The sequence below is a fragment of the Anabrus simplex genome, chromosome 1 (genome assembly GCF_040414725.1).
Source record: "Anabrus simplex isolate iqAnaSimp1 chromosome 1, ASM4041472v1, whole genome shotgun sequence".
NCBI lineage: Eukaryota > Metazoa > Arthropoda > Insecta > Orthoptera > Tettigoniidae > Anabrus > Anabrus simplex.
The window spans coordinates 797,702,503-797,721,301 of record NC_090265.1 but is presented as its reverse complement, the minus strand read 5'-3'; the positions used below and the strand labels follow the sequence as shown (position 1 = coordinate 797,721,301).

The 18,799-nt window shown below is 38.2% G+C and overlaps 1 protein-coding gene across 3 annotated transcripts in view; it reads left to right on the top strand.

Annotated features, from left to right (window-relative positions):
* The window catches only part of LOC136857544 (thyroid receptor-interacting protein 11), a 533,154-nt gene that overhangs the window by 335,189 nt on the left and 179,166 nt on the right, over positions 1-18,799 (top strand). For all 3 annotated transcript variants that reach the window (XM_067136282.2, XM_067136281.2, XM_067136283.2), the window contains 3 exons: positions 3,024-3,147; positions 11,465-11,541; positions 15,098-15,218. In XM_067136282.2, the coding sequence (XP_066992383.2) occupies positions 3,024-3,147; positions 11,465-11,541; positions 15,098-15,218 (322 nt within the window). The remainder of the gene's footprint in view (positions 1-3,023; positions 3,148-11,464; positions 11,542-15,097; positions 15,219-18,799) is intronic.

Sequence of the window (18,799 nt, the reverse complement as noted above, 5' to 3'; positions counted from 1 at the left end):
TTCTTTAATTTTAAAAAGCTGCCTCAGTGGAGCACAGGTATAGTAACCAACTTCAGATTTTAAATTCACATGTTTAATCCTGTCCAGAACAGCCAATTCTTGAAGCCTTAACACTCCACATCGTAATTGCCAACATGTGGTGCATTCAGCATCTACTTGACAGAATTACTCATACCTTCCAGAAGAATCTCAATGAACATAATGAAGTAACAATGAATGTTATTGAAGCTATTCCAGATGAAGTAGGAAGTGCTGTCAGTGAATGGTGAAAGAATGTTTAGTGTGCAAAACTAGATTTACAGAGACAGAGGTAGATTTGCGAAGTTTTGGAAGATGATATCTCAGTTGACGTAGTTATGAGGTTCATCTATATTACCTTGCTTTAAATACGCTCGTATGTAGATAGATCTTTTTCTGCACTGAAATGTATTCTGTCTTATAGCAGAAAGAGTTTAAGGTCCAAAAATTCAAGGTGATGTGATAATTTTTGGTGATGTGCAATAATATAAATTAAACTATATTTGAAAGGCTGCGATGATTGAACACTAAACTTTGAAGAATCATCTTTCAGTAATGTACAATGTATGAAAATGTAGTGTATCAGTATATCTAATATATTATATATTTTAAATAGTCATTTAAAAAATTTGTAGTGCCTCTTTGCATATTATATCTGCCATTTTACCTGCTTAAAAAAATTTAAGTGCCTAAACATCCTTGCTCTAATAATTTAATGGAAAGAACAGATAATCAGACATAGTTATTAGTACATAAAGGATGTATTATTTCCAAAATTGTAGATAATTGATTGGCATATGTTACAGACCATATTTACTCGCATATTAGACCCCTTTTTTCCCCACTATTACAGCCAAAAATAATAAAGGGGGGGTCCAATATGTGATAACCTCAAAATTTTGTGCAGCGAACACATGACTTCTAGGTTATAAAGAGCTATAAATTGTACTACGGTAAACATTCTATACTATTATTTAACAAAGAATGTATTTAAGTTATACTGGCTATTTTCATCGGAAGGCAGTATTTCTAAACGTAAGAAGACAAAAAATGGTGTGAACACGACTTTTAGGCCTACGGTACATATAAAAGTCCATTTTAGTTACTCATATCACGTCATTCGTTACACATCTCATTAATTCCTCTGGAGAGGTTGACGTCAGGAAGGGCATACAGCCGTAAAAACTCGCTACGAAGATTCGTCTCACTTCATACTCGATCCCGTAGAAGAAAGGGATAAGGGTATCGTATTGTCATATTATTAAATATTGATACAAAAGAACTTAATGGCCAGTCATTTGTCTCTGTCAGTTCAGCAGTAGGCCTACCACACAGTAAACCTGATCACTGCTTTCATTTGAATTATCGCCTTGCGCCGCCAATATCCCTGCCTTGCTACCGGCGTGTTGGCATTCTAAGTGACGTCATCTTCAGTGCTATCTCTCGTGAGTCACGTCAGCCATGCTTCATTCTCTTTGAGCCATGCACTGCAATCAAGAGCATACGAGGTCCCGTCTTTTTGAACCTTTTCAAAATAATTTTTTTCCCGACTATAGAGTCTAAATAGTGTAAATCTATTCCCAGATGGTCTCTGATATTCCCAGTTGGTGTATATGTAGCAGAAGCCACTCCTTCCAAATAAAGCCATACTGTAGAAGCTGATCACAAGCGTATGTTACGAGTTGTACTTCCGAATGTAATACATAGTAACTGGAAACATTCTTTTGATAACTGCGGCTGTTGAAACACAGACCCTTATTTTTGAGTATATTTCAGGCTTGTTCTCTATATTTATCACATTAGGATCCGCGTAAACAGCTGTCCGTGAGATAAGACAGACCACATTGTTTAGGTTAGGTATATTATCGCCCTGATAGTGCCAAAAGTTCAACGGAAAGAATAAAAATAAATAACAGGAAAATATACCGCATGTATGGATATCTACTGGTGTGGCGGTTATGAGTTTTATTATCATAATGTTTAATTTTATACGTTCGTTGTCTCGTTTTTTATTAACACATACCCTAGTATGTTTTGTTTGGTGTCTCCTAAAATGGTTTAAAGTACGTCGGGACATAAAATTATTATTATTTATTAGGTACGTTGGCGAGTAGAACGATCGTTTTAATTGGATAGCTTTTATCATGTTTTAAACTTACTTCTCTCCAAATATATACCTATTGAGTTACGAGATATTAAACGACCACTTTGTTAATGATCTCGCCTGCTGTATAAATAGCAACAACCGCAAATATTTCTCAACTAAAGTAAACTCGTTTCCTCATCCTGAGGTGATACAGCTCTTTTTAGACACACGCCCAGTGGAGGGGAATTACAGGTACCGGTTTTACCGCATATCAGCCTTCCTGCAATTCGTAAATCTCTGGCAGTATGGTACCGGGAATTGAAGTCAGACCCCCGAAAACAGCAACTAATTGTGCTAGCCATTACGCTGGTGAACATTATTAACTACAAAACAGACATATAGCATGACTGATGCATGCTTGCAGTGTGCGGGTTGGACATCTATTTGTGCGACGTTATCAGAGCTGCAGTAGACCTACGCTACAGAGGCGGACATTTCTTAACTACGAAATACAGCTGTACCACATGGATTCGACGCGTTTTTCATTGCGTAGGTCATACGGACGAAACTATTCACAAATTTGTGCAATGTCATCAGAGCTGCAATAAGACTTGTACCTGCTTTGAAGCGGAATCGTCATCGTTATTGTTCTCTGACGAATTACGTTGGGGGGTCTTATAGGCGAGATTTATTTTTTTCATTTTCTTCGTCTCGAAGCCAGGGGGGTCTAATATGTGAGGGGTCTAATACACGAGTAAATACGGTATTTAAGTTTGATATTTCACATAGTTTTACTTCTTTTCACTTCTTAACTTGAATTGCACATATTCTGCCATGTTTTCCTATTGTGGCATGCTATGAATTTGTGACAGTTAATGTATGTAAAATAATATTCTCTTTTTGTAAATACATTTTTTAGATGCAGAAGAGTTGTGAAAATCTTGAAGAGCAGAATAAGCATCTTACTCAGCAGAATGAAGAAATTATACATCGTTATCAAGAACAAACAAGGATGTACGAGTCACTGAAGCTCACGGTTGATGGTAGAAAACTCAAAATACTTATCCAATAAAATGCTATTGTATTAACAATAAACATATAAAAATTGATTGTGTATATTTAAAAGCGTATTTCTCATCACCTCTTAAATGATTTCCACTGCATTCAGTGCTTTTTTGCATATTTTTAATTATTCAGGGTAAAATTGCATTATGTTCATGTTCATGTAATTTAAGAAATGCAAAGCAGAATTGATTTCAGTTCCACTTTTGTTCATAAACATGAAAAAGAAAATTTCATGCTTGTGCAGAACTACATACAGTGAAACCTCGCTAGTGCGTTCCTCATTAACACGTTTTGCCACTTAGCACATTGTAAATTCAAAGTCGCGATCCTCATTGTATTAAAAAATATATAAAAATACCTCACTTATCGTGTCACGAATTTTCGCTGTTACCGTTTAATATGATCACATTTTTCCTAGGCCTGAAAATGTTATTTGTCATCCCTTGTGAAAGAAACTTGATTTCCAACTCGGGTAAGAGCCCTCATCACAATTGCTTGATTACAGGAAAAAGCATTGAATTCCTGAACTTCACAGGATAACTTGCACCTTCAGGAAGCAAGCCGTTGGCCTCAGGAATGTTCAGTTTTTCTTGTTGGTGAGTAGGGAGATTGCTGAATAACACAGTGACCCTATTTGTGCTTGTGTTTCAGATTCCATTTAGAACTTTGAAATTGATTTTGTTTTGAGTGGTACAGTGAAGTGTAGCGAATATTTTGTCGCGTGATACGTTAGCCTATATCTGGACTAGGAAAGTAATCATATGAAATTGACTAGCATGGTGCATATTTGTCTTGTGATGGCCTAGTTATGGAAACAGAAAAAGTCGTGAAATTCCTTACTAATGAAGATAAAATTAAAATCTGTCAGAAAGTGGACTGGTGTCCGAATCTTAAAGCGCGCAGAGGTCGCGAATATTGAATTGTAATTGGTCTTGGTTAAACTCGCACCTTCAAGTTGGTTGATGTTTGTTCAAAATGGCGGTGAAAGTCATTCCTCCGACCAGGAGGAATTCATTGTCCCAGAGAGTGGCCAGAAAATAATGTTTAATTACCCACTGCTCCAAAATAAAAAGCTTCTACTAACATTTGCTTTAGACATGATCTGAAATATTACTTCAATATCAACTTCAACTCTGTGCACATGTTTTCATATTTGTTGTTTAGTTTTTTTCTTCACACCTTGTTATTTTATAAGCTCCAGCAGAAAAGGTTTTAATATTTGTTCTCTTGTGTTTTTTTCTCCTTTTTAATACCTTCCTCTTATGTGTAGAAAGGGTAGATATAGTTTTCACTGTACATGCAAGCACAGAAATGGTGTCCCGACGTAAACAATCAACACTGCCCCACTCCAGTACTGAAAGGAGGTGAGGGAGTGAAGGGGTAGTGTCGAAGGCCACTCCTGTACCGAAAAAGAGGGGGAGGGAGTGAACGGGTAGTGCTGAAGGCACAGTGTGTGTATTGCTATACATCCACCACCGTGCCCATTTCAGTCACAACAGTCTTGTAGCGGGCTGTCTACCTGCAGCAATGCGTTAGGCATGGAGGTGGGGGTATACCATGCTTTGTTTATACCGGGACACCATTTCTGTGCTCGCATGTACCCGTGGACACAGGACACATGATATGGATGTTGATTCCCATAGGGAATTCAATAATGGACTATTTATATTGGTATCACACGACACATGTCAGAAAAATCCCCTCTAGTGTTTCTATATAGTTTCCATATAGTATTGATAGCTTTTATTTGTATATTCAGTAGTATGTTTTCTCGCTTAACATGTTCTTTTTGTTATCGCTTGCAGAAATGTATTAACGAGGTTTTACTGTATTGGATGTATGAAATGTTGCCATATGTGCTGGTTTTAAAATATCTCATCTGAACTAATTATTACAGCAATATAAGAAGTGGAGGGCCTTAGGACCAGATGGAGATAGTTTAGTAATAATAATAATAATAATAATAATAATAATAATAATAATAATAATAATAATAATAATAATAATGGTTCATGTTTGTGGGTTACTGTAGTCACGTCCTAGTTCGTGAACCATGGGGAACGGCTGAGTGGCCTAGTAAGTGGTCCTGAGAGTCGGGATACCAGTTGCTATGGAATGGGAGTGGGCATCTCGGACATATTCTGAGTCATGGCCCTCCTTGTGCTCAGGCGGCTAGGACTATACAATTCACCGGTGGTCCATAACCCGTTAGAGGAGAGATCCTCACTTGGACTACGTGCAAGTAGGGTAGCATCCTGCTTCAAGAATTTACCGAGCTCAGAACATTTTAAGTAAGCCTCGGACCTATGGGAGTAATGGGGTCCCACTCCCATTTAACAGACGAGGGACTCCTTGGAAACAACTTGGCAAACGAAATGGAATTCGATGGGGAGCTATCAATATTAATGGGGCTTATGGAAGAAAGAAAGTAGAACTAGCTGAGTCAGCAAAGAGGATGCATTTGGATGTGCTAGGAGTAAGTGATATTCGGGTAAGGGGAGATAACGAGGAAGAGATAGGAGATTATAAAGTGTACTTGACGGGTGTTAGAAAAGGAAGGGCAGAGTCTGGGGTAGGGCTCTTTATCAGGAGTACCATTGCACGCAACATAGTTTCTGTTAGGCACGTAAATGAGCGAATGATGTGGGTAGATTTGTCAGTTGGAGGAATTAGGACTAGAATTGTGTCCGTGTATTCACCATGTGAGGGTGCAGATGAGGATGAAGTTGACAAGTTTTATGAAGCATTGAGTGACATCGTGGTCAGGGTCACAGCAAGGACAGAATAGTGCTAATGGGCGATTTCAATGCGAGAGTTGGGAATAGAACTGAAGGATACGAAAGGGTGATTGGTAAATGTGGGGAAGATATGGAAGCTAATGGGAATGGGAAGCGTTTGCTGGACTTCTGTGCTAGTATGGGTTTAGTTGTTATGAATACATTCTTCAAGCATAAGGCTATTCACTGCTACACATGGGAGGCTAGGGGTACCAGATCCATAATAGACTATATCTTAACAGACTTTGAATTCAGGAAATCTGTTAGGAATGTACGAGTTTTCCGCGGATTTTTCGATGATACAGACCACTATCTGATATGTATAGAACTAAGTATCTCTAGGCCTAGGGTAGAGAAAGTGAAATCTGTCTGCAAACGAATAAGGGTAGAAAATCTCCAGGACGAGGAAATTAGACAGAAGTACATGGATATGATTAGTGAGAAGTTTCAAACAGTAGACAGTAAGCAGGTTCAGGATATAGAAAGTGAATGGGTGGCATACAGGTATGCTGTAGTAGAAACAGCAAGGGAATGCCTAGGAACAACTGTGTGTAAAAATGGGAAAAGGCGAACATCTTGGTGGAATGATGAACTGAGAGCAGCTTGTAAACGTAAAAAGAAGGCTTATCAGAAATGGCTCCAAACAAGGGCCGAGGCAGACAGGGATGGGTACGTAGATGAAAGAAACAGAGCGAAACAAATAGTTGTTGAATCCAAAAAGAAATCATGGGAAGATTTTGGTAACAACCTGGAAAGGCTAGGTTAAGCAGCAGGGAAACCTTTCTGGACAGTAATAAAGAATCTTAGGAAGGGAGGGAAAAAGGAAATGAACAGTGTTTTGAGTAATTCAGGTGAACTCATAATAGATCCCAGGGAATTACTGGAGAGGTGGAGGGAATATTTTGAACATCTTCTCAATGTAAAAGGAAATCATCCTGGTGGTGTTGCGAACAGCCAAGCTCATGGGGAGGAGGAAAATGATGTTGGTGAAATTATGCTTGAGGAAGTGGAAAGGGTGGTAAATAAACTCCATTGTCATAAAGCAGCAGGAATAGATGAAATTAGACCTGAAATGGTGAAGTATAGTGGGAAGGCAGGGATGAAATGGCTTCATAAAAAAAACCAAACCAAACCCCATGGCACTACAGCCCTTGAAGGACCTTGGCCTACCAAGCGACCGCTGCTCAGCCCGAAGGCCTGCAGATTACGAGGTGTCGTGTGGTCAACACGACGAATCCTCTCGGCCGTTATTCTTGGCTTTCTAGACCGGGGCCGCCATCTCACCGTCAGATAGCTCCTCAATTCTAATCACGTAGGCTGAGTGGACCTCGAACCAGCCCTCAGGTCCAGGTAAAAATCCCTGACCTGGCCAGGAATCGAACCCGGGGTCTCCGGGTAAGAGGCAGGCACGCTACCCCTACACCACGGGGCCGGCTGAAATGGCTTCATAGAGTAGTAAAATTAGCATGGAGTGTTGGTAAGGTACCTTCAGATTGGACAAAAGCAGTAATTGCACCTATCTGTAACCAAGGGAACAGGAAGGATTGCAACAACTATCGAGGTATCTCATTGGTTAGTATACCAGGCAAAGTATTCACTGACATCTTGGAAGGGAGGGTGCGATCAGTCGTTGAGAGGAAGTTGGGTGAAACCCAGTGTGGTTTCAGACCACAGAGAGGCTGTCAGGATCAGATTTTCAGTATGCGGCAGGTAATTGAGAAATGCTACGAGAGGAATAGGCAGTTGTGTTTATGTTTCGTAGACCTAGAGAAAGCATATGACAGGGTACCGAGGGAAAAGATGTTTGCCATACTGGGGGACTATGGAATTAAAGGTAGATTATTAAAATCAATCAAAGGTATTTATGTTGACAATTGGGCTTCAGTGAGAATTGATGGTAGAATGAGTTCTTGGTTCAGGGTACTTACAGGGGTTAGACAAGGCTGTAATCTTTCACCTTTGCTGTTCGTAGTTTACATGGATCATCTGCTGAAAAGTATAAAATGGCAGGGAGGGATTCAGTTAGGTGGAAATGTAATAAGCAGTCTGGCCTATGCTGACTACTTGGTCATAATGGCAGATTGTGCCGAAAGCCTGCAGTGTAATATCTTGGAACTTGAAAATATTTGCAATGAGTATGGTATGAAAATTAGCCTCTCGAAGACTAAAGTGATGTCAGTAGGTAAGAAATTCAACAGAATTGAATGTCAGATTGGTGATACAAAGCTAGAACAGGTCGATAATTTCAAGTATTTAGGTTGTGTGTTCTCCCAGGATGGAAATATAGTGAGATTGAATCAAGGTGTAGTAAAGCTAATGCAGTGAGCTCGCAGTTACGATTAACAGTATTCTGTAAGAAGGAAGTCAGCTCCCAGACAAAACTATCTTTACATCGGTCTCTTTTCAGACCAACTTTGCTTTACGGGAGCGAAAGCTGGGTGGACTCAGGATATCTTATTCATAAGTTAGAAGTAACAGACATGAAAGTAGCAAGAATGATTGCTGGTACAAACAGGTGGGAACAATGGCAGGATGGTACTCAGAATGAGGAGATAAAGGCTAATTTAGGGATAAACTCGATGGATGAAGCTATATGCATAAACCGGCTTCGGTGGTGGGGTCATGTGAGGCGAATGGAGGAGGATAGGTTACCTAGGAGAATAATGGACTCTGTTATGGAGGGTAAGAGAAATAGAGGTAGACCAAGACGACGATGGTTAGACTCGGTTTCTAACGATTTAAAGATAAGAGGTATAGAACTAAATGAGGCCACAACATAACAGTCTATAATGATTATGTATGTATGTGTAATAATAATAATAATAATAATAATAATAATAATAATAATAATATCTGAGAAATATATTCCTTTCAAGAGTTTTTGGAAAATTAATTAATATAAAAACAAACAGATAAATATCAACAAGAAATAATAAACAGCTTTAATAAAATAGAATTAAAGTATCAGAAACATAAATGCCAGTTTTGGTAAGAAGTATAATTCACAAAATCTAAGGATGGGATGTTTTCACCTAATCAGTACACCACTCTTATATAAAATATACATTTATATTTCAAGTCACAGTACTTTTCTATATAAACATTTTATTTCATCTTTTAGCCAAATTCTGTTTGTTTTTAGTTGTGCGAGTCATGTTTGGAACAAATTTCTACTTCTCGTATTATGACCTTTTAATTTTTTTTAGTTAAATCATTAGACAGGCATTCTTTTAAAAAAGTGATATTCTTAATGACATTAACTATTTTAGTTTTTAGGCATTTTATGGGGGCATTTTGAACTCAAGAAATAAAAAAACTATATACAAATGTAAAATATTACCCAGAAACGATTTGAAAGGAGGTAAATCCCCAAGTAAGTTGGCCGTGCGGTTACGGTTGTGTAGCTGTGAGCTTGCATTTGGGAGATGGTGGGTTTGATTCGCACTGTTGGGATCCTTGTAGATGGTTTTGTATTTTCTTTTCCAAACCAGGGACACACTGAAAAGTGGTATAGGGGATTTTGAATGTAGATCATACAGAAATCTTAACAGGAAAATACTAAGCTCATACTACACTCCGATTGGAAGTTGAAGTTCAAACACTAGAACAGAGGAGAGATTTTTAGTAAAATATCCTGCCACAGCAATTTAGATTGAAGAAGAATCCAAGGGAGATACTGCACTCTCAAAATACCTCTGTGATGCAACATGATAATAGGTTTATACACCTTACATCCACACCACATGGCAACCTTACCCTAACGGTTGAACTTGAAATTTGAAAGCTTAAATATACACAATTTTATTACATGGCATGCCAAAGACATTAAAACAAATACTGAGCCCTAGCCTTAAAGTCAACATATCTCTCACCAGGAGGGATGAGAAAATGGAGCCTATCTTCTAGGTTTGTTAAAGTTCATACTATCTGGCCATACCCACGATCGCCTGATGTCACGAGACTTCTTATGGCGTCATTCACATTCAAGTTCCACACACATGCGCTCTGTTGCTGCTTGTCAGCAGGAGCTTGAACAATTAGTAGGTACCTATACAGAGATTTTAGGGTGCTGACCTGGGGTCGCAAGCTTCTCCTTCAAAGAGTTGTTTAGAAGAGTCTTCATGTGGTCACTAAATGGCGAGGTAGTAATGCTAATTTTATTTTACATATTTAGAGGAGCAGGGAGTTGATCCAGCTCTCTGGCTGAATGGTCAGTTTCCTGGCCTTCAGTTCAGACGGTTCTGGGTTTGACTGCTGGCTAAGCTGAGAATTTTGACTGTTTATAGTTATATAAGGAATGAGGCAAGGCTGTAGTTTATCCCCCCTTCATTTTCAGTATGTATATATATAACAGGCAGCAAAAGAAATCAAAGAGGAATTTGGAAAGGGAATCGCAATTTGAGGAGAGGAAATCAGAACCCTGAGATTTGCTGATGATATTGTTATTTTATCTGAGACTGCAGAAGATCTGCAGAAATTGCTGAAATGTAAGGAGTACAAGACAAAAAGAAATAAGTCCAAAACAAAAGTAATGGAGTGCAGCTGTACAAAGTCAGGTGATACAGGTAATATTAGATTAGGAAGTGAAGTCTTAAAGGAAGAAGATGAGTATTATTACTTTGGTAGTAAAATAACTTAACGATGGCAGAAGTAAGGAGGGCATAAAATGCAGGCTAGCACAAGCCAGGAAGGCCATTCTTTAAAAAAAAAAAGAAATTTGCTCACTTTAAACATTGATATAGGAATTAGAAAGATGTTTTTGAAGACTTTCGTCTGGAGCGTGACACTGTATGAAAGTGAAACATGGATAAAAACTAGCTCAGAAAGAAAGAGAATAGAATGTTTTGAAATGTGGTGTTACAAAGAATGCCTAAGGTGAGATGGATAGATCAAATCATAAATGAAGAAATTATGAATCAAATTTGACTAGAAGAAGAGACCAAATGATAGGATACATCTTAAGACACCTACAAGTTGTTCATTTGGTTTTTGAGGGAAGTGTAGGCACTAAGAACAGTAGGGGTAGACCAAGGTGTGAATAAGACAAGCAGTTTAGAGCAGATGTGAGATGTAGTAGGTATGTAGAAATGAAAAGTTTAGCATAGGGTAGGGTGGCATACAGAGCTGCATCAAACCAGACTATGGACTGATGACTGAAACAACACAACAATGGTTAATTCCTCTGACTTGGGGAATGGGCGTGTTTGTGTTTGTCTTAATACCCTTCTCTTCATTTGCATACAACACTACCAACCACCACAGTAACATGCTGTTGTGAATACATCCCTCCACATAGGGTTGGCATTAGGAAGGGCATATGCACACAAAACTGGGCCAATCCACACAGTGCTGACCCCTTCAAAACAACTGGGAAGAATGCGAGAAAGAAGAATAGGGGCAGGGAGTTTATTTATCACAGTAATAATTAATTGTGTCAAGATATTGACACACTATTCTTATTGTGAACTTGTTTATTTTCACATTATATTGATGCAAATGTTTCTTTCTTTATTTATAGAAAAAGAGCTTAATGAGAAAAGAGTGCTGGATTCACTACAGGATCAGCTGGCTGAGCTAGAGCAAGAAAATCTTAAGGTAGGTTCTATTACATGTTTCTTATCACTTATTCTGATTCTAAAGACAAATATCCCTTCCATTTCTACACAATTCATTACTTCTGCACACCAAGTCTTCATCTAAAAATATCTGTCTTTACTTTTTCTCTCAGCAAGTACAAGATAGCAGTTTGTTAACATGAATCTTCAGTTGAGTGTGGTATTATTTCCAAGGCTATTGCCAAACTCCTCGCTTTGTATTTGAGTCGTCCACTTGCAAACCATGCAAAGTTTTTAAAAAATGAATTGGAGGGATTGATACGAAAAGAAAGCTCTCAGTGCTCTACATGGTTGTGAAATTTTCAATTTACAAACCCTGATAAAATAGCTTTAAATAGCCAAAAGAAAGTTCCATCAACTTGCAAAGTCTGCTGAAATTGACATGGATGCGAATACAAAACCCGCTACATTACATAAGCAACATGGCCACTCGTTAGGATACATGTACAAAGCCTGCTAAGTTTTCCCTTTCTTTTCTTTCCAACACTGTGATAACAGCACGTAAAGCATCCTGATACCTGTTATAGTTATTAATCTAGGAGACGAATGTATTGTTTGAAACTGGAAATGCTGGTCAGACAGTACCTTGAAGGAAACCAGACAGTGGTATTTTCAGTTTCGAAAAGTTAAGACCGGGCGAGTTGGCCGTGTGTTTAGGGGTGCGCAGCTGTGAGCTTGCATCCGGAAGATAGTGAGTTCGAACCCCACAGTCGGCAGCCCTGAAGATGGTTTACCATGGTTTCCCATTTTCACACCAGGCTGGTGTGTCAGTGTGACGTAAAGCAAATAGCAAAAAAAAAAGTTAAGAAACTTAGTCTCTCTGCTTCATTAAAGGAAGATAATTTTACAATTCCCAATCTGGACAGCCGAAGAGCGTAAACAAAGAGTGAAGTTTATTTGGAACTAACTTCTTCTAATTCCGTCCCCAAGGGCATCGCCCTGAAGAGCCAAGAATTGAATGACATCAAAACATTACTCAGAAAACACTATGGAGACAACTGGGAGGAGCTGGAAAAGCTCAAGTTCTTTCTGGACCTTTTCAAGGAATAGGACCACCTCCTTCACAGTGAAGATAATGAGGATGGAGAAGGGTTTGATATGATGGTAGCTGAAGACATTGAGATTACTTGATTGTTTTGAATGTTGTCAGTATGTTTTTAAAATGAAGAATAGACTGTTACAATAACAAACGTTCTCGGATTCATTACTTCTGCATTGTTTAACTACCTGTGTATTTTATCTTTCTTTTCAAATCTTTGACTACAGCTTTTTAAGTAATATTTTGGTCATTATGATTGCAAAAGTTTTGCATTCTTAAAGCAACAGGTCATCATGATATTTGCACCATGAAAAGAGTTTATGTTGTTAGTTTCTTTTCTAAACTTTTACTTTTAGAATTTTAGAATTCCTTCAGAGTTCATCTCAAGTAGGAGCTAAATTGCTTAATGTGTTCAGATAATTATATGGTAACCTCAAGAGAAGAGGGGTTCATTTCAACATGGACAAAACTAAATACTTCATATTAAATATTTTATATTCATTTATTTAATTTGGTTGTCACTCCTCAGTTATTTCTTCCAAAATATTGTTATATTTCACCCGCTTGCATTTTATAACACGTGAAATGGTAGACTGGGAAAAAGTCAGACCTGCTGTAACTCTCTATTAGGTTTTGCAAGTAGATGTCAAATTTGACAGGTTTTGCAGATCAGAACATGATGAAGATGGCCATCGATGCAGATGCAAAAACTGCCAAATTTTACTTCCACTTGCAAAACCTCCTATCCATAATCTTTACATTTTTGGTGAGAATATACAAACTTTAACATTAAAATCAGAATTTTTTTTCCTGATTTAGAGAAAAATAAAAATTAACTTATCTCTTGAGGATTATCCATAAGCCTACATGATGTTTATGATGTATTCACCAGGGTGTGCAAGTGGACTTCTCTTGGTCATATCTTGTGCTCTTCTGACTTGGTACTATTAGGTTGGAGAGTTTGGACGATTTTATTTTCATGCCTTTTTACTCAAGTTCTTTACCCAGTAGTTTTATTCTTCAGAGGGTGAGAACTCTTCCTGTTTTGATACCAATAGAAAGTTATGTCTGGAGTGAGCAAATATTTTTTTCTCCAATCCTAAATCCAAAATATGTGGTGGTTCCTTTGTGATGCCTATTTACTTGTTTAGTTCTGTATGATTACACACCTCTGGTTTTCTTTCTTCTGTGGTCAGGTATGCAATATTGTCTTCCTTACTGCTGCCACTGCTGTTGAATCCAAAAATGATTGGTGGCAGTAAGACAAGGATGGTTTAGATATGAATGTTGGGACTGTATAGATTGTAGGACATATTCAATATTTTGAGTTAACAATTTCTTTCATACCTTTCCTGTTGTGTCATATGTTTTACTACACAAAAGTAATGATCATTTATGTAATTCATTGTGTTTTTCTACACCATTGGAAAGCCAGAAGATTATTTCTTTCATTTCCCTCTGTCCCATTATCTCAAAGCAGCAATGCATGTAAGACAAACTGTATGTGGGGGACAGTATTTGTCTTGATCATTTTACTTCATGCCCAAAAGCATGACACAGTAATGTAATATGTCTTTAGGAGAAAATGAGCTACAAATGAAGCAAAATACATTTGGATTATTTACACATCTTCTAAATGCACTAGTTATTTCTTACTAAAACAAGAAACAGATACGTCTTTCAAAGCAGCAATACATGTAAGACAAACTGTATGTGGGGGACAGTATTTGTCTTGATCATCTCCTAAATGCACTGCGTAGATTGTATTGAATTGTATTGTATTGAACTGTATTGTATTGAATTAGGAGATACACTTATTATCCGCACACTTTATCTTGGTGCATTTACACCCTAGTGCTGAATCGGTCGACCTCGGCGATCTTCGAGATTCGTACTGGCAACCTTTGAAACACAAACTATGAATCGCTTACACATCATTGTGCGACATCTGGCGTACACTTTATACTAGTACTGTTGTTGTTTACACAACAAAGCCAAAGTATAGAATTCATGCTAGGAACAAGATTCGCATCGAGAGATGTTTTATAATGTTATATAATGTGTATGTGACATAGTTGTTGGCTTAAGATGATAACGGTTTAGAAATTTCATATTGATCGATCATATTCTCGATTCAATTCAGATTTAATTTTCATTCAGTTGGCAGCACCAGGTAGCACTATCGATACCGGGACAGCTCCCTCCTTACTCCTCACCCCCGTACACAAATCCACCAAGATAAAGTGTGCGGATAATAATTTTACCTTTGTAAAGTGAAAACCATCTATGCGGAATGATTCTAATATCTTGTAATAATAATAATAATTATAAAAGAAAGCTGGGTTCATATTTTGGAATTAGCATAGCACAGTTATTAAAAAGAAATAATTTCTGTCCAAAACTATGCTGTTTTTTAATGTTCCCTCGGATTATTCTTGAATTATGTGAGTCTGTGTTAGTGATATAGAGTGGAACATTTTTTCTTTTTTTTTCAAAGATCGTCGACAGTTGTGAACGTCTTGAAGAACGTAATAAGGATCTTACCCAGCAAAATGAAGAAATTCTGAAAAAATATGAAGAACTGTCAAAGATGCATGAGTCACCGAAACCCTTCAATGGTAGGTTACTTTAATTTTTTCTGTAATTCGCATGTTACTCAATATGTATCTATATTTTTTGGGAAAGCTAGTTTTTCTTAAAAACAATAATCAGTATAAATATTCAGTTTATCTTCGAGATAGAAAGCCAACAAAAACTCGGTCCTCAATGTTCTGGTAATGAGAACAGCAGATTTAAACTTGGGACACACAGAGTACTGCAGGCCGACCCCTACAGACTGCTGTCTGCAAAAGACTTCCAACCACAACTTGCGACAAAAATATGGAGTGATTAGAAACACTGGCTGACCATGTGAGAAGAATTTGTGATCTATGGCACTTAAACGAGGAGCTAAGTCACCTCAACATGAACCCCATGCACTAACGGATACACCATAAAGATATGCAGCGAGAACTCCATTCCAGGTGTCCAGCAAACAGGGAGAAAAAAAAAAAAAAAAGCGGTCGGCAACTGAAGCCTTTCTGCATAACATTGGGAAAATATCTAACAGAACAAGGAGGTTACTGGACTCCTATGGAGTAAAAACCATAAATAGGCCAATAAAAAAGGAATTATTTGATTCTTCTTCCAGGTTGGACTTTGTTGCTGTTTTCTATACATTCCGTACTACAGAAAACAACATGGTTCAACCTAGAAGAAGAACCAAAAAACAGAAGAAGTCCGTTATAGCAAGAATTCATAACGTTATGTCCGAATTTTTGTAAAAGTTGGGGAAAAACCCACACACATTAAAATAGGTATGGAACGGCAATCCATTTGTTCAAAACTTCCTTTTTCACAGATTTCCATACTACGGCTTACTCGTAAGTTATTTTTCTAATTCCGAGACAACGTGAATGTGTATGTTCAGTTTCATTCTGAAAAATTTGATTTGTATCACTTCATTGGCTTCAGTGGCAAACGTTTCAGTTTTCTTATTCAAACAGTGTCACCTAACCTAACTTAACCTCATATGTATCATAAAAACATATTCCAAACACCAGTAGAGTGATAATAGCCGTTTCGCCATAAATTACTCGGGAATAGCCTTTCTGAAATGTAACCAGACGCGAGAAAATCCAATGAAACCTCGTAGTGCATTCCTCATTAAGGCGATTTCTCGTTTAGCATTTCGTAAATTCGAAGTCCCGATTCACGTCATATTAAATCTGTGTAAACATACCTCACTTAGCGCATCACAAATCATTATTACCGCTCAGTACGATCACAGTTTTCCCAGCCCTGAAATTCTTCTTTGTCATCCCTTGTGAAAGGAACATGATTTCCAATACGGAGCTAGGTCGGGGAAAGTTTTATGAAAACAGAAAATGGCCTTATATTCTGAAAATTTAGAGAGTAAATTACAGCTTCGGGAAGCAAGCCGTTAGCCTCAGGAAAATTCAGTTTTGCTTTCTGGTTTTCATTGATATTGCTGAATAACCCAGTAAGCCTGTTTGTGTTTGTTTTTTTGCATTTCATTCCAAAGTTAGAAATTTATTCTGTGTTGAGTGGCACAGTGAAGGGTAGTGAATATTCGTTGCGTGATAATACTACTATCAAAGGGTAGAGAACAATCCACCTATTCAATACCTTTAACTTGTATAGTGTCTATATAATTGGGACTAGTTTCGACCCCATCTTCATCCACGATCCAATTGGAAAAATAAATGCTCACATACAACAATTAATAAATTAAACAATCTATTAAACAATCTAGTATGTCTCAATTTACAATCCAAATTTTAAAACATTGATGAAGTCCGAACAATTCCAAAATTGAAATCAAATGACACTTCAAAAATGTTGCTGTTGGTGCTGAAGTATGTCGTCGCTCCTGCAGCAACCAAATGTTCCTCAGTTGATCTGGGAGTTGGCATTCCCCATCTGCATAGATGAACCTATGATAGTGATCAATTGTCAATACAGACCATAATGAAATTCATAACCCATGATAAGACTACGTAAGGATTAGGACAGCATATTTGTCTTGTGGTAGCCCAGTTATAGATACTGAAAAAGTCATGAAATAGCTTACTAATGAGGACAAAATCCAGGAAGTGGGCAGGCATTCGCATCTTTCAACTGTGTTGCGTATTTTGAAACTCGCACCTTTGAGTTTCGACTTGAGTCGATTGAAGTGTTGTCGCATTCGAGATGACGGTCAGAGTCATTTCTCTTGCACATGGCCGAGTTTAACCTCCAAATTAATGGTCATAGAGTGTGACCAGGAAACAATGTTTAACCCACTGGTCCAAAATATAAGGCTTCAGCTGACATTTGTTTTAGTGTGTGATCTGCAATAATGCGCTCATACTCTTATGGGGCTCCACTGCAAACACCTTTTAATACACTGATAATCCACAGCCTGTTTCCAGTCATTCAACCGGGTCAGGAATGGATTGAATGAAGCCCCCATCTAGCGGCGAGGGTAGAAATTGTGCCGGCTGCCAAAGTCTGCCGCACTCCTCTGGGGCAATGATTAATGAATGGCAGATGAAATGACATTGGAGAGTGTTGCTGGAATGAAATATGACAGGGAAAACTGGAGTAACCGGAGAAAAAACCTGTTACACCTTTGCTTTGTCCAGCACAAATCTCACATGGACTGACCGGGATTTGAACTACGGAACCCAGCGGTGAGAGTCTGGTGCGCTGCCGCCTGAGCCACGGAGTCTCCACACCTTTTAATACAGTATTTTTATTTAAATAGCCCCAGTGGAAAAGGTTTTCATATTTGTTCTCTAGTCTGTTTCACACCTTTTAATACTCTCATCACATCTTTAGAAATGGTAGACAGCCTATATCTTTCACTGTACCCGTGCATACATGACATAAATAGCACACATGTCAGAAAGAAACATATCAAGTGTTTACATATTCGTGTTGGATAGTTCTTATTCATGTATCCAACAGAGTGTGAATCAGGATGGGGTTTACAGTACCCGTGATTAGTACCGCTACATAGGAACACCACGGGCTTACGTTGCCTGTAATTAGTACCATTATGTGAGAAACATCACAGGTCTGGGCGTTGCCTGTGATTAGTACCACTATATGAGCGACATCGTAGGTCTGCGTTGCCTATGATTACCACCCAGTATGTGAGGAACACCACAAGATAGTATGAGTCCCTGTGATTAATACAACTATGTGAGGAACACCATAGGTTTGTGTTGCCTGGAAGTGGCGCCACAATGTGAGGAACACCATAGGTCTGCATTACATGTGCGACGTACTAGCTAGTAAAGTAGAACCAGGGTATTTGTTATGTTGCGGTACTAATCAAAAGTAGCATAGACTCGCGGTTTTCCACACATTATGGTACTACTCGCAAGTAATGTATGTCGCACATGTAATGCAGACCTATGGTGTTCCTCACATTGCGATGCCACTTCCAGGCAACACAAACCTATGGTGTTCATATTCATCCATTCATTCTTCGTCATCATGTTTTGAATTCTGCTCAGTGGATGATTTTGGACTTTTAAATTATCATTAGATTTCATCTCATTTCATACCATTAGGGTCCGATGATCTAGAGGTTAGGCCCCTTTAAATAACAAGCATCGTCATCATCATCATCATCATCATCAATCTGTTA